The 22,699-nt window shown below is 35.8% G+C and overlaps 6 protein-coding genes across 11 annotated transcripts; 2 read left to right on the forward strand and 4 right to left on the reverse strand.

Annotated features, from left to right (window-relative positions):
* The first annotated feature begins 2,277 nt into the window (after positions 1-2,277).
* On the forward strand, positions 2,278-2,968 carry LOC103836236. Its single transcript, XM_009112484.3, has one exon. The coding sequence runs from the start codon at positions 2,328-2,330 to the stop codon at positions 2,892-2,894; it is 567 nt and encodes a 188-aa protein (XP_009110732.1). The 5' UTR covers positions 2,278-2,327; the 3' UTR covers positions 2,895-2,968.
* Positions 2,969-3,532: 564 nt separating this feature from the next.
* On the reverse strand, positions 3,533-6,829 carry LOC103836235 (G-type lectin S-receptor-like serine/threonine-protein kinase At1g11330). Of its 3 annotated transcripts, none has more exons than XM_009112482.2 (7): positions 5,378-6,827; positions 5,198-5,290; positions 4,923-5,116; positions 4,643-4,853; positions 4,329-4,569; positions 4,108-4,252; positions 3,533-4,032 (listed from the first exon to the last, which is right to left on the reverse strand). In XM_009112482.2, the coding sequence occupies exons 1-7, from the start codon at positions 6,639-6,641 to the stop codon at positions 3,724-3,726; spliced, it is 2,457 nt and encodes an 818-aa protein (XP_009110730.1). In that variant the 5' UTR covers positions 6,642-6,827; the 3' UTR covers positions 3,533-3,723. The 3 variants fall into 3 exon arrangements, with proteins under 3 accessions (XP_009110730.1, XP_033133744.1, XP_009110731.1); XM_033277853.1 differs by having other exon boundaries at positions 3,724-4,032; positions 4,923-5,107; positions 5,378-6,829; XM_009112483.2 differs by having other exon boundaries at positions 3,724-4,032; positions 4,923-5,113; positions 5,378-6,641.
* A 101-nt stretch (positions 6,830-6,930) lies between these two features.
* Positions 6,931-9,728, reverse strand: LOC103836234. 2 transcript variants are annotated; one of them, XM_009112480.3, is made up of 3 exons: positions 8,387-9,728; positions 7,821-8,234; positions 6,931-7,740 (listed from the first exon to the last, which is right to left on the reverse strand). In XM_009112480.3, exons 1-3 carry the CDS (start codon positions 8,495-8,497, stop codon positions 7,033-7,035), a joined length of 1,233 nt encoding a protein of 410 aa, XP_009110728.1. In that variant the 5' UTR covers positions 8,498-9,728; the 3' UTR covers positions 6,931-7,032. The 2 variants fall into 2 exon arrangements, with proteins under 2 accessions (XP_009110728.1, XP_009110729.1); XM_009112481.3 differs by having other exon boundaries at positions 8,316-9,728.
* Positions 9,729-9,983: 255 nt separating this feature from the next.
* Positions 9,984-16,551, forward strand: LOC103836233 (MLO-like protein 2). 3 transcript variants are annotated; one of them, XM_033277860.1, is made up of 14 exons: positions 9,984-10,242; positions 10,460-10,517; positions 10,867-11,114; positions 11,208-11,324; positions 11,410-11,470; positions 11,557-11,720; positions 12,089-12,192; positions 12,269-12,318; positions 12,394-12,434; positions 12,516-12,689; positions 12,781-12,816; positions 12,916-12,983; positions 15,840-15,900; positions 15,988-16,551. In XM_033277860.1, the coding sequence occupies exons 1-14, from the start codon at positions 10,120-10,122 to the stop codon at positions 16,315-16,317; spliced, it is 1,635 nt and encodes a 544-aa protein (XP_033133751.1). In that variant the 5' UTR covers positions 9,984-10,119; the 3' UTR covers positions 16,318-16,551. The 3 variants fall into 3 exon arrangements, with proteins under 3 accessions (XP_033133751.1, XP_033133752.1, XP_009110727.1); XM_033277861.1 differs by lacking the exons at positions 12,781-12,816; positions 12,916-12,983 and adding exons at positions 15,568-15,603; positions 15,687-15,754; XM_009112479.3 differs by lacking the exons at positions 15,840-15,900; positions 15,988-16,551 and adding exons at positions 13,063-13,123; positions 13,219-13,753 and having other exon boundaries at positions 9,985-10,242.
* LOC103836232 (G-type lectin S-receptor-like serine/threonine-protein kinase At1g11300) lies at positions 16,314-22,597 on the reverse strand. The gene is made up of 8 exons (XM_009112478.2): positions 22,497-22,597; positions 18,196-21,672; positions 17,928-18,035; positions 17,679-17,857; positions 17,396-17,606; positions 17,083-17,320; positions 16,879-17,008; positions 16,314-16,806 (listed from the first exon to the last, which is right to left on the reverse strand). The coding sequence occupies exons 2-8, from the start codon at positions 19,478-19,480 to the stop codon at positions 16,492-16,494; spliced, it is 2,466 nt and encodes an 821-aa protein (XP_009110726.1). The 5' UTR covers positions 19,481-21,672; positions 22,497-22,597; the 3' UTR covers positions 16,314-16,491.
* LOC103836240 (F-box/kelch-repeat protein At4g38940) lies at positions 20,525-21,623 on the reverse strand. The gene is made up of 2 exons (XM_033278121.1): positions 21,345-21,623; positions 20,525-21,280 (listed from the first exon to the last, which is right to left on the reverse strand). The coding sequence occupies exons 1-2, from the start codon at positions 21,621-21,623 to the stop codon at positions 20,525-20,527; spliced, it is 1,035 nt and encodes a 344-aa protein (XP_033134012.1).
* Positions 22,598-22,699: the final 102 nt, after the last annotated feature.

Consider the following 22,699-nt stretch of genomic DNA (forward strand, 5'->3'; position numbering starts at 1 on the left):
TAAAGTATATATTTCTAAAAACAAGATATAGATATAAATTATCTTAAAAATATTTGTTTTCTATAGTATAAATAAATTGTAAAAAAGTATTATAGAAAAATGTATTAATTAAAGAAAAAATATTTTAAAGGAGGTTATCTATTTAATTATTGGGAAATTCTCTCAAATAGACATTTTTAAGTTTTTTTCACAAAAGTAGCCGTCAAAAAATAAAATAACCAAAATAGTCCTTTTTATTTTGAAAATTTTAATTTTAATTTTCAAATTTTAAATTTTTGAACCCATCCCCAAAACCCAACCCCTTAATTCTAAACTCTAAGTCATAGATTAGTTAATCATAAGAGTATAAATGCATATTTATCCTTCAATAAAACTTATTTTGGTCATTTTCTTCTTTAGGGATCTATTTTTTGTGAAAATAAACTAAAAATGACTATTTAAGAGAATCTCTCTTAATTATTTCATATTGTGATTTTATTGTACCTAACTCGAAAATATATTAGTAGGTAATAAAAATTAATAAAAAAGTAAATATATCAAACAAATCATTATATATTAATAATGCCAAATAAGAAATATAAACAAGATTATTATAGAGTTACACAATATATAATATAAAAATAGAAATTATATAGTTAAAGCATTTGCAATAATATCAAATATATTTATAAAATAACATAAAAATTTGCACATATGTGCGGGTTAAAATCTAGTTTTCACCTTAAGTTACCATAAACTAGAGTTGGACTTGAACTTTAAGATATATAATGCATCAGATAGACTTCTATCTTTGCCAATATTTAATCACACAATATAATTTTTATACTAAAACTTTTAAAGACTCAGATATATATATATATTTGACATATTACAAAATAAAAATCAATTTTAAATGAGAACACCAGGGAATTTCCGTTCCACATTTATGTTATTTTGTTTCTTCTTACATCAATCATATATGCAAATTTTGAAATTAATCTAAATTATCAAAAAGAATAAAAGCACTGAATACTTAAACTGTTTGAGATATTGTTTCTATCAACTCAAATATTTTTTTATAGTACACAATCAGTCAGTGTTCAAATGTGACGATATGTTTCACTTTATAATTTGTGAGGAATTCACTTTAAAATAAAGCACTATACTGCCTATTGTGAGTTTCATCCCAAATTTGTGTTATTATATATCCTTTAAATAAATGAAATCAAAAATTTTATGATATGTTCACATTTATAGCTAAAAACAAAATCTGTTCGAATTTAAAATGTGAAAATATGTTATTATCCATATAAATCTCACATAAATTTTAACCCTCTTGAACAAAACTCAAAACTTAAGGAGCGAAACTTCATATTTGAAGTTTAACTACTTAAAACTCTAAATTTGAAAATTTCATCTTTTTATTTGCATTTTGGTTCTTATAGTTATTTAAAATCACATATATGATTCTTAAGTATTTTTTTTCATTTATCGTTTTACTCTTCAAAACTTTTGTATATCATAAATTTTTCAAATTTATTTTTATAAACTCAAATTTTACACACAAAATTAAATTAAAATTTTAAAATAAGATTATAATATTTTAAAACTATAATTAGAAAACAAAATTATTACAAAAGAAAGTTAATAATTTTTTTTAATTACATGAAGACATAATTATTACACAAATTTAAATATTACAACAACACTAATAGTCTAGTAAATTTGCTTTGGAACCTCTAAAATATTGTCTAAACAAATTTTGTATAATCGAAGATGAAACATTACGAAAATAATTTTATAGAATAATGTGATATTTTAATTCTAGTTTAATATTTAATTATGTATATCTATTTATAATTTATATTTTGGTGTAAAATTTTATTAGTTTATATTATTTTTATGTTTTTACATATGTGCTAGTTATTTATAAATGTTTTATGGATTTACATTAATTATGACAAATATAAAGACCATAGCGTAGATTTAAAATAATTTTGAAGTTAGATTTGAAGTTTTGCTTTTGGAGAAGAACACATTGAAACTTCAAATATAGATTTTTGCAAACTCTAAAATATAGTTTTTTGGAGATGCTCTCAACTGAGAATTTTTGTAAGATTTTTCCAACTTTGTTAATGTTATCTTTTATTATGGTATATAATCTACCACAAAATGAAAGTACTAAAGAATTTGACCGTTTGCTTTTAATTCAACTACATTAATATGGTATATAATCTGCTAGCACTTACTGCAAATTAAAAATAAAAATATACTTCTAGCATAATAAGTATATATATATAGTTCAGTAAATATAAATCTCTTATCTTCTCAAATATTCAGAACAAAATATGGCTGCATACATCAAAAAAAACTTTTTGCTGGCTCTTATGGTTTTATTTCTTCTTGTTGTCTCATCATATGCAAGATTTAATATGATGGTCACAAAAGGAGATATCGAATCCATCTGTAACAAAGAAGATATCAATCATTCACTTTGTTTTGAGATTCTAAAGCCAACTCCTGAAATTACAAAATTAGATTTTTCTGGTCTGGCCAATTTTTTGATCAATTATCAATCTCGAAACACTTCAGATACGCTGAAGCAAATAAAAATGTTCGAAGGCAACACAACGGGTGAGGATTTGAAGTCAGTTCAGTTATGCGAGGAAATGTATGACGATTCTCTTTTTCATAATGATCGTGCTCTCGAAGTTTTGGCAACGAAGGACTACGACACATTAAACATTGAAATCGGATTTACATTGGCCTACATGGATACGTGTAATGATGGATTGTCAACAATGAAGCCAACACCGCAAGTTATAATCACGAAGAATAGTGAGATTAGCAGTATGTCCGCTATTATTTTAGTGATTCTCGAGTGTTTTCTCAGGAAAGTAAAAATAAGATGTTAGTAAACTAAAGGAATTGATAATAACAGAGTAATCTATCTATCTATATTAATAAAACAGAGTTTTCTGTTCCAAAAGCGTCCACATCATCCGAAACAAAAGACAAAAGATAAATAATTACTTGGTAGCCCGTAAACACAATTACACAAAAACCAATTATTTCAGTGTTTTAACTTTGTTTTGGGCTAATGCACAAAATTAAAATTTCAGACGAAGCACATCTTCTATTTGGTAGTTCATATCTTTCAAATCTAATCTATCTCCTTTAGGCCCACAATCTTTGACATGCAAAACATTGTGGGCTTAAAGGAGATAGATTAGATATGAAAGACGAGGCCAATCTTCTATTTGGTAACCCTTAAGTCTTTAACACATTAAACACAAACACAAATAATAATGTGTGCCCTTAAAGTCGGTTTGATTTATTCCTATATGTAACGTCTTTTTCTGCGGTTGAATTCGCTGTACATAAATAGTAAATACCCATTTAAACATTCTCACCTGCAGTGTCGAATAGGCTTAGAAGATCATCACCAAATGTCTCCACATTTATTTTTAGATATCTTGAAGTAGTTTCACAAGTAAAGATGCCTTGGCTTCTCTTTGTAGTTTTGTTCTGTTCCAGTTTCAGTACAAGAATGTATCGTTTCACACAAATCTTTTTACTCTGGTAATAATAATACAAAATATGTTGTCAGTGAACCTGACATAATTTTTTAAAAATACATCTCCTAATCTTTATCCTAATCACTGAACATAAGCAGAATAATAAAGGTTGTAAACTTGTAGATTCTCAAAACATAATATAAACACACAGATTGGTTTTGTGAGGTTAACGTCCTGTTATAGCAGTGAGACTCGCATCATTGATAGTGACCATTTGACTACTCCTGTCAGAAGACCCAGCCACAGAAACTTCTCTTCTTGCTATAAACGCAGGCTGCTTTGCCTCAGGGAGGTGTGCATTCTCGGTAGTTAGCATCCAAATCACGTTTGAAACATTCGGTCTATCGTTTGCAAGTTCTTGCACACATAACAAACCAATCTGAACACATTTGGCTATTTCTTTCTCAAAACACTCATCAAAGACTATTGGATTCGCCAGAGAAGCAGCCTCCCCATCATTCCACAGGTTCCACGCCTGTAAAACACAAATGTTAAGGTAAGTTTCAAAGCTAGTAAAGTTACTAAACACTGAATATTAGTACACACTTACATAAGCTAAAAGGTTGAGATTGTTTTCTTCCTTGTGAGAGTTTCTTCTCCCACTTATGATCTCTAGAAAGATAACCCCCAAGCTGAAAACATCAGATTTTTCAGAAAAGTAACCTTCCATTGCATATTCAGGTGACATATAGCCGCTGCAATAACAAAACTTTCATTCATATTGGTTTCAAAATTTTTTGTTAGTGTATTTTGTAGGGAATGGATACTTACTATGTTCCAACAACTCTTCTTGTTTCTGCTACTTCATCTTCATTCGCTTCGAAAACTCTTGCAAGTCCAAAATCAGATATCTTTGGATTCAGACTGTCATCCAACAAAATGTTGCTGGCTTTTAGATCTCTGTGTATGATCTTAAGTCTTGAATCTCTGTGAAGGTACAAAAGACCTCTACAAATTCCTTCCATGATGTTAAACCGAGTCTTCCAATCAAGAATCTTTTGCTTAGATGGGTCTGAGAAAATCTTACTAAATAGTAAATACAAAGTTGAAAAACACAGTTGACAAAACATTGGTGAAAAGCTTACCAAACAGATATGCATCCAAGCTTTTGTTAGGCATGTATTCATAGACCAACAACCTTTCTTCACCTTCAATGCAACAGCCAAGTACTCTCACTAAATTTCGATGCTGCAGCTTCGAGATCACAACAACCTCGTTCATAAGTTCCTCTAGCCCTTGTCTAGACGCCCTTGAGAGCCTCTTTACTGCAATCTCTTGCCCTTCTGGTAACTTCCCCTGAATTAAAAAAAAACATATTAAAAAACACATATCTATTGTCAGAAAGATTCTTGTTTAATGCCTTACCTTGTAAACAGGACCAAACCCTCCTTGTCCCAGCTTGTTTCTGTGAGAGAAGTGATCCGTTGCTTTAGCCAACACTTGAAACTCGAAAAGTGGAAACTCATTAGGCTTGAACGTGTAAGGAGACTCGTTTTCACTTGTAACTGGTTCCATTCTGTTGAACATTAGCTCTGGTCCTCTACGGCTCTCTGGTGCTGCCAAAGGCAAATAAGCAAATGATTCAAAACCAATTATGATTTCAAGAAAACTATTATAAATGAGTAAACAAAAACTCTAACCTGAACGCTTTTTGAATTTTTGGCATGCTAAAAGAAGAAAGGCAGCAGCAACAAACGCAACGCATATCACAATAGCTACATAGTTATGTCTTTCTACAAGATTAGGTGAGAAAAAACATAAGTCAATGTAGTCAAATGAGAAAACAAGTTAGACTATTAGAGATATTTTTTTTAACTCACTTTCAGAATGTGCAATCCTAATATAAAGATCAATGCCACTTGGCAAAAATGATTGCATATCAACTAAGTTACCACTCCAAACCATGCATCCTATTCCTTGAACATAAGCATAAGCTGTGCAAGTACAGTTCTCTAAACATTGTTTAGCACAATCATTCTCATTAGCCAGTGACCGTTCCGCGGAGACTGGTACTTTCATCTTCTGCAGTTTCAAGAACCCATCTCCTTTTCCTCTACCACCATTACTACTTACATTGTTCTCCTTCTTGCAACGCAAGGAAACTATCCTCACACATCCATCACTCCAGTTCCCATCATCCCACTCTCTTTGATTCTTTGGTGCAAACCCTTTAACGCAGTTACAAGGTGGAAGTTCACGAGAGCTGCAGCTCGCAAATGGACCGCATTTACCGTATGCATCACAAGTTGCAATGTTCAAACCTCTCGTAGAAGCACGAGAGTACTCTCTCTGATACAAGACTCCATCAGGATCCAAGTGAAACATGAAAGAGTCATTACCATAAGACAATGAAGCTGTTCCTTGGTAATCATTGCTAAGGCTAAACCCATCCACATCCGGTAAACCGATGAAACCCTGACCGTTCCAGGGTCCGCTACGCCAGATTGGAACATTGTCCTTCCAGATAAGAAGCTCGGGATACGCGAAAGGAGCAAGACCAGCTGTGTAGTTTCCTGTTGAAGGATCAACATCGCTTCTCCAAGAAGTGAGCTTCAGATTCTCATTGTTGGTCCCAAGACTCATTAATGGCAAGAAAGAGTTGTAAGGATGCTTAAAACTTTCCCAAAGAGTCTCACCGTTGCTTCTGCTATCTACTAGCCTAAGATTCCCAGTATCCATTAGCTGAACCAAAGTAGCATTTGGAGCCATTTTTGATGTGATGTTTGTAGACCATAGAAGGCGGTTTAGACCATCCTTAACCACTAGATTTCCATCTTCAGAGATGGAAACAACACCGGAAGTGTCCCTAACCGGAGTGTCTTTATTAGCAACCCAAACCACGGTTTGAGCTGGAATCTTGTCGTACCAAATCCCAACATAGCTTAACCGAGAAGTGGAGTTCACAGGAGTGAAGAAACCAAACCTGAAAACACCATTTTTGCTGAGAAGTGTCTCTGAGTCTTTGACTGGAGCCGAGAAAGTGATTGTGTCTTCGCCACCGGAACAGAGCTTCAAGGAGAAGCAAGAGAATGCTGCAAGTAGAAGAAGAGCAAAGCGACAACGTTTGTTCACAAGAACCACCATAACTATTTGATTCCAGTTTTGTTACTTTTTGTTTGCCTCTCTCTTTTTAGAAGATATTTCTCTTAAGGAAGATGATAAAGTAGTAGTCGTCTTTGTCACCACACGAAGACTTAGAATGTTACATGAGTCCTAAGAGAGAGGGCATTGACTGAGACAGAAGCAGTAAGTCTTCAGATTTTTTGAAGTTATTTGAGTGGTTTAAGATCCACCTACCATCATCGGTGATAATAACTTTGGATATTAATGATACAACTTGTTTTTTCTTTGTCCTTTGGTACAGCCACATGTTAACAACTATTCCAATAAGGCAGCTACACTAGATTTGGTTAGACTTTTTTTCTCTAAACATTTGCAATTAGTGGTAGATACAAGTATGGATAAACATTAAAGATTACAGAGACCAATGAGACTGAAGCATAAGACCTACAGTTCTTTCTTTACTGTTTGTGAGATAGACAAGACCTGGACTTAAGCTAAACCGATGACCTATATTGAATTTGAGATAAGATTCCACTTGAAACTGATCATGATTTCTTGAACCGTCGACGAAGATTCCCCCAACGCTCATGCCCCAGCCCACTTCATCCTCTGGTTTGTCTGTAATAGAAACTGACCATTTCACTTGCTTCTCTCTTGAGTTTTGAACCTCAATCCATCCCCCAACTCTTGTACACTCGTCCATTAGAGAGTCGAACCTCAAAGCAATGGAGCTAGAGGAGGACACATGATTCACGCCTCTGCTCATCTCCAGAGGCGGTGCTGATGGTGGTTCAGGATCCGTAGCAAAACCCCGCCTTAGGAAACTTACTGGGACTGTAATGGCTCCAGCAGAATAACGGAGGCTGTTGAACGGTGATGAAATCTGGTGACAGCCAAGTAGAGATAGTTTTACACCTCTCAAAATGTGGCAGTTTACTTGTCCAAAAGTTCTGAAACAACGGTTTGTTGTGTCCAAACCTTGTTCACCTTCAAGGCCTGTTATGGATTGGGCTAGTGAAGCTGCCATGTTTGACTTTCTGACTGTTAATCCTATGGCACTACCGTTATGTTGGTTCAAAAGCGGTGGTCCAAGTTCAGAAACTTCTGTAAGATTCATTCCCTGTAAGACAAAAGGTAGTTTCAATCATTTACACAAACCAAAATCTGCAACAAACAACAATTGGTGGATAGATAGATTACCTGGTAAGAAGAAACAAGAGCAGCATCAATATCTCTAAAACGCGCCCCAACAGGAACAGCAACAGCAGATAACCAATCACTAATCTCTGCCTTGTAGAAAACTTTAGCCAAAGACAGCTGGTTCCCTGAAACACCAGCAACGAGCTCAGCCACAAGCTTATCCCTCTCCCTAAGCCTGGTTTCAAACACGAACCTAGAAAGTAACCCAGGTCTCACTCCATCCAAACTCTCCTCCTCAGCGTCTCCCATCATCAGCATTGCTCCAAGGACATCAACTTCACCTCTCACGTTAGTGCTAGTCTCTTGAAAGGGACCTCCTTTAGATGAAATAACTCTCTCCATTTTCTCTTGTCTGTCTCTAAGCTTCGTTATATCAGAGAAGGCTTCTCGTTGCAAACGCTTCAAGATATCAATCTGAACATGGTTCCCCCAAGTCAAACACAAAATCCTCTTAAAAAGCTTAAAGATTACGTTTTTATGAATCAATGTATATACTTTCTTCGACCCATTACAGAGATTCCAAACAAGATGGCGGATTTCGAAGAAGGGGGATGGATTAGAGATACCGGGCTCTGGGGTGAAGGAGGCTCGTGGAAGGCGAAGTGGCTGGAGACTAAGTCGTGGCTCGATTTCGCAAAGAGCTTAACTTTCTCCACTACGGAAGCGATTGGATCCATTTTTTTACTCGGAGAGTGATGATTCCAGCAGAATCTGGATTCGTTTCATTTATTAGGGTTTTTGAGTTTCGATTTTGGGGGTTTTGAGGATTTTGATTTCTTAGGTCGGTTCGATTCGGTTTTGATCGAAATTAAACCAACCGAATTTTGTCGGATTTGGTTCGGTTTGGTTTATTTTTTCTATGCAGCCAATCAACCATGCAGGCTAATAAATGAAACAAACTACATACCTAGCATTTTTTCAGTTCGAGTCGATATCGCCGACAAAAAGGAATTTCTATTCCAGTAGTAAATGTTAACATACGAATTAATTTATTTTCTGTTTGAATGAAAACATACGAATTAAATTGTCTCTCCAGCAGGAATGGTGTAAACGTCCATTAAATAAAGATAATAACGTTGATATTTTGTAATAAATCTAAGTCTATTAACAACGTATGTTTATGTCTACCCACAAAAATATATGCACAAAAATAAGTTGCACTTGTCAAGAATTTAAAAAACGGACTAGTGGGTGTACGAAACTAATTTGTAATACATTGACTGTGAATATTTTGTTTGAATGGGGTTTGTATTTCGGATCTGAATTCCCATTTTTTCGGGTTAAAAAAAAGTTGCACTTGTCACTTGTGTCGGTCACTTTGAGATTTCACCACGATCTATTGTTGTTTTTTTCCTTTTTTCGCTAAAATCCATTGTTTACAAAACCAATTTAGTGGTCATTATCGTAGCTAGATCACGTCTGGTTTAAATTCTAAACGTACATCCAGTCATCGACGAAGTCACGAAGAAGAGAAAGTATAAAGCGTGCAATCATTGATTTGTTCAGTATTTTTCTTTCAGCTTCATCTGATCCTTTTTATACTGCATTCAGATCTTTGTATGTATATATATATATGATTGACGTTTTAGTCTTTTATCTGTCAGTCTCATTATTTACCCACATGTCACGTAACTGACGTATAAGCACCACTACTAGTTCACGTAACTGGCACGTAGCGAAGATGCGATGGCTGATGGACCCCGACTAATTTCACAGTAGTTTCCACTTAACAAGATAGTTAATGTAACTATTTACTCATCATTGTTGCATGCATGCATCGTACATGTGTTAATAGATAATCGTCAAGTCCATTGGCTTAATGATCAAAGACTTAAAAGTTTCTTCATCAAGTTTGGAATGCGATTCTCAAGGCATGTAATCTTTTGTAAATTATATGATGAAAAGGTTTATCGAAAATTTTAAGGTAATCATATCTATGTTTTATATGCACTCACAAGTGAAAATTACGGAATAACCCATTTATGGTTAATCAATTTGCCGAACAACATTAGAAAAATATCTGAAGTGAAATGAAAGCAAAACATGATTGACCCACAATATTAAATAAGAACCAAACAAGAAAGAGGATGATAATAAACTGAGAAATCGTCACATGATGGAGTAATAAATGGGTTGAATGTTCTAAAAAAGACGTCGAACTAGACTACAATCTCTAGTTGAGGATCTTATCTTCATCTACTTCTTACTTCTTACTCATGGCTCCTCATATATAATGACAATTGCGAAACGTACTAATTAACTAAACCTGAGAGCAAAAGAAGAACAAGAAAAAACTCTAATGGCGGATAAGGAATATGAGAGGACTTTAGAGGAGACCTCTACGTGGACAGTCGCTGTGGTTTGCTTCGTCTTAATACTCATTTCGCTTTTTATCGAACACTTGATTCACAAAATTGGATCCGTAAGCCCCAGTTGATTTCTCCTTCTTCCTCTTTTTTTTTATTTATACATCTTGAGATGGCTCTGTTTAGTTCTCTTCTTCTGTTTCTTGTTCTGCTTCCTACTCTGTTTCTGCGTTAGTTGTCACCTGTCACTCTGTCTTTGTTACTTCTTCTTCCTTTCCCCGCTCTGTTTCATTCTCTCTTATGGCTAAATCTGCTCTTTTTTTTTAATGGCAGTGGCTCAAAAAGAAGCACAAGGGGAATCTTTATGAAGCTCTTGAAAAAGTTAAAGCAGGTAGAAATTGAAGAGAGACTACGAGCAATAACTAAAACATTATAATTCAACAAAATTAAAAGTGATATTATTCTATGTATGATTATGTTAATACAAGTTCTACCTTTACATCCAAGTTACGTATTTTTCTTTTTCTTTTTACCTTTTGTTACATATTTTTCACCATTTTCATTATACTGTATTTCCTCTATAAAATTTTAGCATAAATGATTCATTGTGTTGGTTAAACTGATACAATTTTGATATAGAAATTCTAAAAGCTTTAGTATTGATTCTATTATGGTTATAAGGCTAGTTAGCTACCTAACTTATTCTTAACATAAATTTTTTTTTATTTTATTGTAATCAGAGCTTATGCTGTTGGGATTCATATCACTACTCTTAACAGTCGCACAAACACCAATCTCAAGTTTATGCATTCCCAAGAGTATTGCATCATCAATGCGCCCTTGCAGCGCCGCAGAAATAGCTAAAAAGGAATTAGATAAAAAAGAAGCCGATAAACAAAAATCCACTGGAAAACTTCTCCTTGAGTTAGCTGAATCTTACATCCCTAGAAGAAGTTTAGCCACCAAAGGTTACAACGAATGCCCAAAGGTAACGTATAGTCTCACATATGTGTATTAAAACGACCCTATGCAGCTATGCTTGTTAATCATCCTCTCTAATTTTGACTGTGGGTTATCTCAGGGGAAAGTGCCTTTTGTATCTGCTTACGGAATCCACCAGCTGCACATATTCATTTTCGTGCTCGCGGTGGTTCATGTTATTTACTGCATTGTTACTTATGCTTTGGGAAAGACCAAGGTACCTACTTTGCTTGCTTGTGCGTTCTTCAGTGACTTGAAAATCAAGAAATATTGTATTTTATCTTGTTTATTGAGTATTGCAGATGGGGAAGTGGGAGCAGTGGGAGGAAGAGACAAAGACAATAGAATATCAATACTCTAACGGTATGTGCTATTAAATGAGAGAGATTTAAAGACCGAAATTGTACGTAGGAAGTTTTACGATGAATGCATTCTTGTTAATTATGCAGATCCTGGGAGGTTCAGGTTTGCGAGGGACACAACTTTCGGACGAAGACATCTCAATGCCTGGAGCAAGACGAGTGTTACGCTCTGGACTGTTTGTTTTTTCAGACAGTTCGTTGGATCTGTCACCAAAGTTGATTACTTAACTTTGCGGCATGGTTTTATCACGGTAGGGAATTTATATAACTTATCTTTTGTTTTGTTTTGTCTACTGCTAAGTATAACAGTTATTATCAGACGTATAATTAACATGAAGAATGGAAGACCGGAAAGAGCTTAAAGAATGTTGTCTCTATATCGACTTAAATGTGTACACTTTTTTATAATACAACCATCACTAACCACCATATAACAAACTTAGTTATAATACTCCTAATCGTTATCTTTAAAGAAAGTGATATAACTGACTAGGGACAATAATGTATCGCACTGGAAGTTGGAAATGAGTATAAATAGTATGATTTGTTATTATAGACAATGTCTCACATCAGAATTTGGAAAAGATTATAAGTAATATAAATTACTCTTTTTGTTCAGGCGCAATTTGCTCCTGGGAGCGGGAGCGAAAAAATGCCATATGATTTCTGCAACTATATTCAGAGATCATTAGAAAAAGACTTCAAAACTGTTGTCGAGATCAGGTTTGGGTCTATCTACTAGATTGCTTCTTATAACCCAACTAGGAAAAATCTCTAAAACTTTGCTAACTTTATGCAGCCCCGTCATCTGGTTTGTAACTGTGCTATTCCTCTTGACCAACTTAGATGGTAACATTCATTGCTTACTTCTCAAATACACAATCTCTACATCACAAAACTGACATCGGTTTTCATTTAAAACAGGACTACATTCTTACCTCTGGTTACCACTCATTCCTCTGATTGTAAGAACACCAAACTATTGAACCAATAAATCGTTTCTCACTTATGGCCTTTCTTTTAAACAAAATGGGTGTAATCTGTAGGTGGTTCTAATAGTTGGAACAAAGCTTCAAGTGATTATAACCAAATTGGGTCTAAGAATCCAAGAGAAAGGCGATGTGGTAAGAGGCGCCCCTCTGGTTAAGCCTGGTGATGATCTCTTCTGGTTTGACAAACCTAGCTTCATGCTTTTCCTGATCCATTTGGTTCTTTTCACGGTACGATTCACCACCCGGTTTATCCTTTTTTTTTGGTTTTCTTTTTCCTTGATAATTAACCTATGAGTACTAAATACCCTTCACTTTCCAGAATGCATTTCAACTTGCTTTCTTTGCATGGAGTTCGGTAAGAGATCCATTTACCATTTTTTTTTCAAAAAAAAATTTTCAAATTTTTTTGAGGATGTAGTACTGTTTTTATATCATGAATTTTTGGTATCTGCAGTATGAATTCGGTATCAGTAATTGTTTCCATAAAGAACCTCAAGATATTACCATTAGAATTGTCTTTGGGTAAGCTAACATTAACTTGACTATTGGTTGTTGGATTACGCGGGAAATAACTTTAACTGACCAAGTCACAAACATGCAGACTTTTCGTACAGATACTTTGCAGCTATGTGACTCTTCCACTCTATGCCCTTGTCACTCAGGTAATAAACAACAAAACTTTTAGTGAGATCAATACATGACTTCGATATGTTCTTAGTTTTTTTTTCTGACATTGTGTTTGATGAAATGCGTGTAGATGGGTACTACGATGAAGCCAACAGTATTCAACGGAAGAGTATTCAAGATGCTAAAGAAGTGGCATCACAAAGCACAGGAGGAGACACAACACGGAAGACGCTCTGAATCAAACACCCCCTACGCTAGCCGTCCAACTACACCAACTCATGGCTCATCTCCCATCCATCTTCTTCACAATTACAACGACCGAAGCGTTGAAAGTTTTCCTAATCCTCCTTCTCCTAATCATCATGACCACTACCAGTTTTATGATCCTGAGTCCCAACACAAAGCAGCTGAATCTTCCACACATCATTCTACTGCACATGGAAGTGCATCCATGGAACTTCCTCCTCTACGACCAGCAAACACTTAAATATATATGTTATATTACAATTGTTATATGTTGTGCAATTGTTATATTACAGTAAGCACTTTTACATCACTACATGTATCATGTATGAGACCCTTAACCATCTATAAAGATGGTGAATGTATTATCTGTCCACCCTTTATAAGGATTTCTCGAATTTAAAGATATGTTTCGATTCTAACGTCCTGAGACATCGGTGGTGGTGACATTGTTGATAGATGCTTTAAGGTCACTGTTCTCAAAGGACTCAGGTTGCTGGTGAAGGAAGCTCCTTCCTGAGCAAGACAAACACTTGAACAAATCACTGAGATTTCGTAAAGACCTTTACTTTCTCCAACACAGAAGAGATTGGATCCATAGTAATGGGAAGGTTGATGATTCCAGCAAAATCATCAATTTTCGGGTTATTGAGTTAGGATTTTAGGGATTTGATTTCAAAAAGAATAAATTCGATTTCTTAGGTCGATTTGATTCGATTTAAAAAATTTGATCGAAATTAAAACCAATTGGATTTGGTTTATGCAGCTTCTTTTTTTGACTAAAGGTTTATGCAGCTTCTTTTTTTGACTAAAGGTTTATGCAGCTTTTTTTGAGAAACTTTATGACAAAATAAAAGTTAGTCCGACTCGGACGGACTTTTTTCCTCCGACAAAAAGAATGTACTTTATTTCTGTAGTAAATGTTAAACGCATTAAATTTTATGTACATGCGATTACGATGAACCTTAAATATACGTCTTCCTTTTAATTATATAACTAGATTTTTCATCCGCACATCCGTGCGGGTAGATTTTCATTTTATAAATATATAATGGATACCATCGTAAAACTTTAAAAAATATTTACATTTTAGTGTTATATATTGTATAAATCTATAATATTATTTGTTATGTTTCTTATTAAATATTATTAATGTATAATAATTTGTTTTATATATTTTACTTTATTGTTAATTGTTATTATATATTAATATATTTTCGAGTTTAGTAAAATAAATTCATAGTATGAAATAAAAAAACTAAGAATCTCCTTCATTTTTTCTAATTTTTACAGACTGAATACAATACATTTTAACATTTTATTTAGTTATACTATAAAACTGATATTTTCTTAGCATAATTTATATTTCTATGTTATTTATTTTCGTATATTGTGGGATTTTATAAGTAAATAAATTATAATAATACTATATTATTAATTATGTAATCAATCACTGCATTAATTTTAAAATATTTTAAAATTTTATTAAGATTTTGTTAGTTTTTTTAACATATTTTGTTATAAGTAAAAATAAAATTTAAATTTACAGTGAAAATTTATTTATTAATATCTATATAATTTATAAGATTTTTTAGAAATGTTATATATTAAATAGATTAACTTAAATAGTCAAATAGATGTAATTGATGAAATAGACCTAGTATGAATTTTTATGGTATTTCTTTTAATAAAGAAGATATAGAATATAATTATAAAATTTGAAAAATATCATACATTTTTATTTTATTTTGTTTTATAATAAAATTTTATTTAAATTAATGTATAATAGTGTATATTATTAATTACGAAATTAATCAATGGTATTAATTTAAATAAAATATTTTAAATTTTTAGAAAGATTTTGTTACATTCTTTCTCAACATTTTGTTATAACTAAAAATAAAATTTAAATTTATAGTTAAAATTGATTTATTATCAATATCTTTATATATTGAATAAATTATATAAATAATTTAATAAATATAATTAATGAAATGGACCTAATAAAGTTCATATGACTTTTTTATGGTAGATAAAAATGGTACTTCTCTTTTAATAGAGAAGATAAAGAGTGAAGGGAATGAGATGATTGTCTCGAGCAGGAATTGTCAAAACGTCCATTAAAACGGAAAAACGTTGTCGTTGATACTCCCTCAATATCCCGGTTAATCCTCTTTCGGTTTTTCTTTCTCCTTGGTAATAAACCTATAATTACTAAAAACCCTTCACTTTGCAGAATGCATTTCAACTTGCTTTCTTTGCATGGAGTTCTGTAAGAGACTCATTTCACTTTTCCTTCCAATTTTTTTATAGGCCATACTGTTTCTTATATCATTAATCTTTTGGCATCTGCAGTATGAATTCGGTTTCAGTAATTGTTTCCATAAAGAACCTCAAGATATTGCCATTAGAATTATAGTTGGGTAAGCTAAACATTAGCTTGACAATTGGTTGTGTGAATACTCGGGGAAAACACTTTATTTAACTGACCAGGTCACAAATTTGCAGACTTGTTGTACAGATACTTTGCAGTTATGTGACTCTTCCACTCTATGCTCTTGTCATTCAGGTAATAAAAAACATAATATTCAGTGAGATCAATACATGATGATCTTAGTTTTTTTTTATGACATTGTATTTGATGAAATGTGTGTAGATGGGTACTAGGATGAAGCCAACAGTATTCAACAAAAGAGTATCCAAGATGCTAAATAAGTGGCATCACAAAGCACAGAAAGAGACACAACATGGAAGACGCTCTGAATCAAACACACCAACTCATGACTCATCTCCGATCCATCTCCTTCACAATTCCAACAACCAAAGCGGTGAAAGTTTTCCTAATCTTCGTCCTCCTAGCCACTCTGAGCATCATGACCACCGCCAGTTTTATGATCCTGAGTCTCAACAACAAGCAGCTGAATCTTCCACACATGAAAGTGCATCCATTGAACTTCCTATTATACGACCAGCAGCAAACGCTTAAGAGAAGTGGATTCTTGGTTTACATATTCTGATGTCGTACAATTGTTATATTACAGTAAGCACTTTTACATTACTACATGTTTGAGACCTTAACCATCTATAAAGATGGAATGATGTATCTCTGGCCATCCATACAGGGTTTCTTTAATAAACATATGTTTTGTTTCTGAGGGTTCTAACGTCCTGAGACATCAGTGATGGTGACATTGTTGATAGAAGCTTTAGGTTCACTGTTCTCAGAGGACCCTGCTTCTTCTGAAGCAACAACGTTCCTTGTTATAAACGCAGGCTGTTTCGGTTCTGGAATGTCTACAATCTCGCTGCTGAGCATTGAACACATTGTAGCAACACTTGGCCTATCGTTAGCAGCTTCTTGCACACACAAAAGCGCAATGTGAACGCATTTCTTTATTTCTTTCTCAAAGACTTGCTCAAAGATCACAGGATCCACCAGTTCAGTAATCTCCCCTTCGTTCCAGATTGACCATGCCTATTAAAAACAGAGAAGCTCAGAATAGTCTCAAGAGAGTTATAACACTGAGTATAGTTATGAAAGACTTACATAAGCCAAAAGAGTTGAATTTGAGTTTCTTCTTCCACTGACAATCTCCAAGAGTATCACTCCTAAGCTGAAAACATCAGACTTCTCTGAGAACAGTCCTCCCATTGCATATTCTGGTGACATATAGCCGCTGCATGATGCATATACCGGTTTAGTACTGTCTTTATAGAGACGAAGGTGTAACATATGGTATGAATAACTTACTATGTTCCAACGACCCTTCTTGTGTTTGCCTCATCTTTATTCCCTGGGAAAATCCTAGCCAAACCGAAATCAGATATCTTGGGAACCAGATTCTCATCTAACAAGATGTTGCTAGCTTTTAGATCTCTGTGAATGATTCTCAGCCTAGAATCTCTGTGAAGGTACAGAAGACCTCTACATATCCCATTGATTATGTTAAACCGTGTCTCCCAAGCAAGAAGTTTGGCCTTAACCGGGTCTGAACGGCACAGTAACTTCTGTTAACATTGAAACAGAGTTTTGAAACACACACAAAAGATAGTGTAACACTTACTGAATAGATAATAGTCTAAGCTTTTCTTGGGCATGAACTCATAGACTAGCATCCTTTCATCTCCTGCAATGCAGCAACCAAGTAACTTCACTAGGTTCCGGTGTTGCAACTTAGATATCACAACCACTTCATTAACAAGCTCCTCAAGCCCTTGTCCTGATGCTCTTGAAAGTCTCTTCACTGCAATCTCTTGCCCTTCTTGCAACTTCCCCTGCAACAAAAACAATGTTAAGAGTTATTGGAGCCTGCATAAACTCTTGTTGCCATAAGTCATAATACTTACTTTGTAGACAGGACCAAAGCCGCCTTGTCCGAGCTTGTTTCTGAGAGAGAAGTTATTAGTTGCCGCAGCCAACACTTGAAACTCAAACAATGGTAGCTCTTTCAACTTTGCTTTATCACCGCCAGCTAAAGCTTCTACTCTGTTGAAAATCTGCTCAGCGTCTCTTCCTTTCTTTCTCGCTGAGAACCAAATCCAAGATAATATTAAAAACCAAAATGACCAATGCTTAAGAGAAGAAAAACATAGTACCTCTTCTCTTCATGACAAGCTGCCGCACCATGAGACCACAAGCTACCACAACAAGTATACCTCCAGCCAATGATGAAGCAATAATAACCGGTCTTCTGTCCGGAGTTTCTAGTAGAGAGTAGGCAAGAGGTAACAAAATCAGTAAAACTGCAATGTTAAGGGTCTGAATGGTAACATGTAGAACAAATAATAACTGCGGTGCGGTTCTATCTGTTACCATTCAAAGCCTTAAGTAAGAATAGGAGTAAAGGAATAGTAATAACTTAACTGATTTCTGAATGTGCAAGACGGATATAAAGATCCATTCCACCAGCAGGCAACTCCTGTGAATCAACTAAACTTCCATTCCAAATCATGCAACCATAACCTAACCCATGAGCACAAGCTATACAAGAACATGTCCGCAAACAAGTCCTTAAACACTCTGGCTCACTAGCTTCTGATCTTATTGCAAAGTCAGGCAGCTTCATTCTCCTTAGCCTTGTAAACCCATCAGCACTCCCGTTATTGTTCTGTCTCTCACATTGTAAAGGTGTCCTCCTTGTGCATCCACCACTCCAGTTCCCATTGTTCCACTCTACGAGGCTCCTTGGCCCAAACCCTTTAATGCAAGAACACGACGGGTTCTTCCGTGGGTTGCACGTAGTGAATGGACCACATCTTTTGTAGATATCACACTCGCTCGCCGGAACTTGTAACCCGACCGTCCAGTTTCTCCTAGCCTCACTCCAGTCCCTCCTGATCACAGATCCTCTGTAGTCCATGTACAAGTATCTCAAAGTGGAGTCATTAGCATACGACATGGTGACTGATCCATTAGTATCATCATTAACCGTGAATCTGAAAAGAAAGATGACTCCTGGCTCCACGTCTGGTAAACCATTAAACATCTGGCCGTTCCAGGGCCCACTTCGCCACACCGTAGCGTTATTATCATCCTTGTTCATGATGAAAAGCTCTGGATACGCAGCGAGAACGAGTGCAGCGGTGTAGCTCCCTGGAGAAGGATCTGAAGGGCTTTTCCATGAAGTTATCGTGATGTTCTCTCCAGAGGCTCTTGCGTTTGTCCCGACAACCATGTTTGGTAACCAAGAATCAGTAGGATGCCTGAAACTCTCCCAAAGAGTTGTTTCGCTGTTGTCATCTTTTAGCACGAGGTTCCCTGTATCCAAAAGCTCAGCGACGGTAGAGTTGGCACGGGATTGAGTAGTGACGTTGGTTGACCATAGAACACGCCTCTGACCATCTGTGAGTACGAGGTTTCCATCTTCCGACAGAGAGATAACTCCAGAGGAGTCGTTGATGGGCTTGTCTTTGTTAGCTACCCATATCACAGTTTGTATAGGAATGTTGTTGTACCATATGCCCGCGTACCGGCTTGTGGAGTTAACAGGGGTGAAGAAACCGAACCTGAACGTGCCAAGGCTGGAGACGATCGTGTCTGAGTCACTGAGATTGCCGGGGAAGAAAGTTCTTTCCTGAGCAAGACAGACACTCGACAAGAAGAAAGCGAGTGCAAGAATAAAAGGATTCATGCTCTCATGAAGTCCCATAGCTTCTTTCCTAAACCGGAACCAAACAAAACAGAGCTAAATATGGAAAGATTCTAGTATTGAACGTAGCATTTAAGAAGCATATGGATTTGAGTTAAATGACGCAGTGATGGTGTGATGAGCATTAAATTTCTCAGGAGACAAGTCCAAATATTGTTATGGTGAAGGGGTCAAGTCAAGTGGGCATTATTCTAATTCTAAAGATAATGCAAGAAGCATCACTTTTTTTTTATATTTGTAACACCAAAACAAGAAGCATCACTATACTGTATTTTTTCTATTAACGACGGTCTTCGTACGTTTGACTGGCCATATTGGCACATCCTTTACGACTTTTTTCACCTGTGAGATTCATTTCATCTTCTTTTAGTAATCAACTAAACGTCACTGCCTTTTAAGTGTCAATCGGTGAGACGATAATGCATGCTATGTTGTTGATAATTCTCTATTTAATTACTTTTGGTCTCACTGATTATTGACAATGTCTGCTCTGTTTGTATATATTAATTTTAATATATTGTAGTTAAATTTAAAAGGTTAAGAGTTTAATAATTAAAGAAAAATTAGTACGTATAATTTATATGAATTTTTAAAAGGTTGGTGGTGCAAGATCAATCTTTCAATTTCATGGCTAACTCTAATTCTTGGTTGTAATCTTTCAATTTCATGGCTAACTCTAATTCTTGGTTGTATGAAATGTGGATTTTTTTTATCCGGTTCTCTACTGATAAGGGTTATTGAAATTTTGGTTTGGTTGCCGGTTTAATGAATGGTTCGATTGGTTCCGGTTATTCCAGCAACCTTCGTGTGTCTGACTGAGTTCGTCAGAGCACAAAAGTTCCTAAAATTTTCCTGTATAGTAAGGAAACGATTCAAAAACCAAACATGGCAAATTTTAGAAACACATGTAACAGAGTATTAAACAACAACACCCTCTCAAGGTTTTGTCTTAACATAAACGATCAACCACACGAGATGGCATTTAGGAAAATTTAAAATACGAAGGAATCTAAAATAGAGATGTTATTATCATGCTGCATTACATCAAACGGTAACAGCCACACACTTCACCAGTTCAGACACCCCATCGTCAACGACAACATCACACGACTCCATCTTACCCCAAATCTCTCCTCCTTGGCGTCTCTCCAAAGCAATCTCTGCACAGCAAATGACCTTACTGCCTTCATGTTTCTTAGGAAAGAAGAGAGCCAACTTCTTCTCGCCGTAGCTCACCGCATCGCACCACTTCGACTTAGCAGTCTCAGCCGCCAAAAACTCTTCCAAACCGCTGACAACACTCCAACACCTCTGCTTTGGATCAAAAGCCCTCAAAACCGCCTTCTCGGAACAATCGTGATAGTACAAGACATCATCAACCACACACGCACCTTCCCAGTCCTTAGAGTTCATCACCTCGTCCATCACTTCCCATTTCTTTCCCACTGGCCCATAAACAAAAGAGTTGCGGTTGATGCAGCCTTTCATGTAAACCTTACCCTCCATCACCACAGAGTCAGACCAAAAGGGACCTAGACCTATAGCCATATCTTCCTTCACCAACTTAGCCCCCCACGATTGTGTTTCTGCATCGAACACCGTCACTGCCTTCCTCCACCCTTTCCACCACCCACCACCCTCCTCAATCACATGACAAAACGAATCACCGAGTACATAAACCTTCTTCCCGACCGCGTTAACCACTTTATAAGCCATGCGCTGAGGGATGTCGGCGATGGGGTGGACCGTGTGAGATGTGCAGTCAATGCTGAGCACGTCGATGTCGTTAAACGCATACACCTTTGAACCAACAGGGACGTAGCTTCCACGGGAAGACATGGGGGGGAAGTGGCAGGACAAGGACCAAGCGGTTAGTGCAGTTGAGTTTCCTGTGGAGGATGTAGAGACTGAAATCACCGGAGTTGCTGTTGCGGAGGACGGCGAAGAGACGGTGTTGGTTGATGCCTAGCTGAGATCGCCTCTTGTAGAGCTTAGACGAGGCGATGAGTTTCCGGAAACTCTTGGAGACGAGGGAGAGAGTTGGGTAGTGGCTTCTGGGTACGCGAGCTACGATGTCGAGGGTAACGTCGTTTGGAAGTGACGGAATCAGAGGAGACACTGACAGCTCCGAGAGTTGCTCCATTAGTTCACACATCTGGAACAGCTGTGGTTGAGTGAATCAGGAAATTAACCTGAGCAAAAAATGAAATATGTTATTGGTTAGCCTAAAAGACCAAAGATTACTCGCTGATTCCAAGTTCAGACTCAGACATCATTTCAAGTTCGGACATTTCAAGTTCAGTTCAGACATTTCAAGTTCAAACACTCCAAGTTGAGACATTTCAAGTTTAGACATTCCAAGTTCAGTTCAGTTCAGACATTTCAAGTTTAGACATTCCAAGTTCAGACAACATTTCAAGTTCAGACATTTTTAGACATTTCAAGTTCTTTCAAGTTCAGACATTTCAAGTTCAGACATCATTTCAAGTTCATACATTTTTCAGACATTTCAAGTTCAGACATTCCAAGTTCAGACATCATTTCAAGTTTTTTTTTTTTTTTTTTTCTGACCGATATCATTTCAAGTTTTTTTTTTTTGACCGATATCATTTCAAGTTCTTTCAAGTCAGACCTTTCAAGTTCAGATTCCAAGTTCAGACATTTCAAGTTCAGACTTTCAAGTTCAGACTTTCAAGTTCAGACATTTCAAGTTCAAACATTTCAAGCTCAGACATCTCCTAGTATATCCTCTCAAGCAAGAATCACAAAGAGTAAATCACTAAGAAGCTAGGAAGCCGACTCCAAATCCAAACAGAGAACAACAACAAACATAGAAAAGTTTCAATTTTTACCAGACTATCGGTACATCGGACCATTTTACCACGCAAATTTCAACAATAAACCCCAAAAATATTACACTCAGATTTCAACAAATAAAGATAAAATCGCAAAGGAACCAATCGAACATGAGAAATGAAGAGTGAGAGTAAGCATATTTCAGATTTTGAGGACAAACCTGCAAGTGAGAGAGCAAGGAACATAGGGTTTCCGTACGAAGACACTCTGAAGACCAAAAGAGACGAGGAGTTGCATGAGAGAAGAAGCAGAGTGCGATAATCTCTCTTAAAACGGGTTAAAAAGTTAAACCGGTGTCGTTTTACTTTGGGCCAATAATAAAATAAGTGAGGCCCATAGTCCAGAAAGACAAAGATACATGAA

This window comes from Brassica rapa, chromosome A08 (assembly GCF_000309985.2).
Source record: "Brassica rapa cultivar Chiifu-401-42 chromosome A08, CAAS_Brap_v3.01, whole genome shotgun sequence".
Classification (NCBI taxonomy): Eukaryota; Viridiplantae; Streptophyta; class Magnoliopsida; order Brassicales; family Brassicaceae; genus Brassica; species Brassica rapa.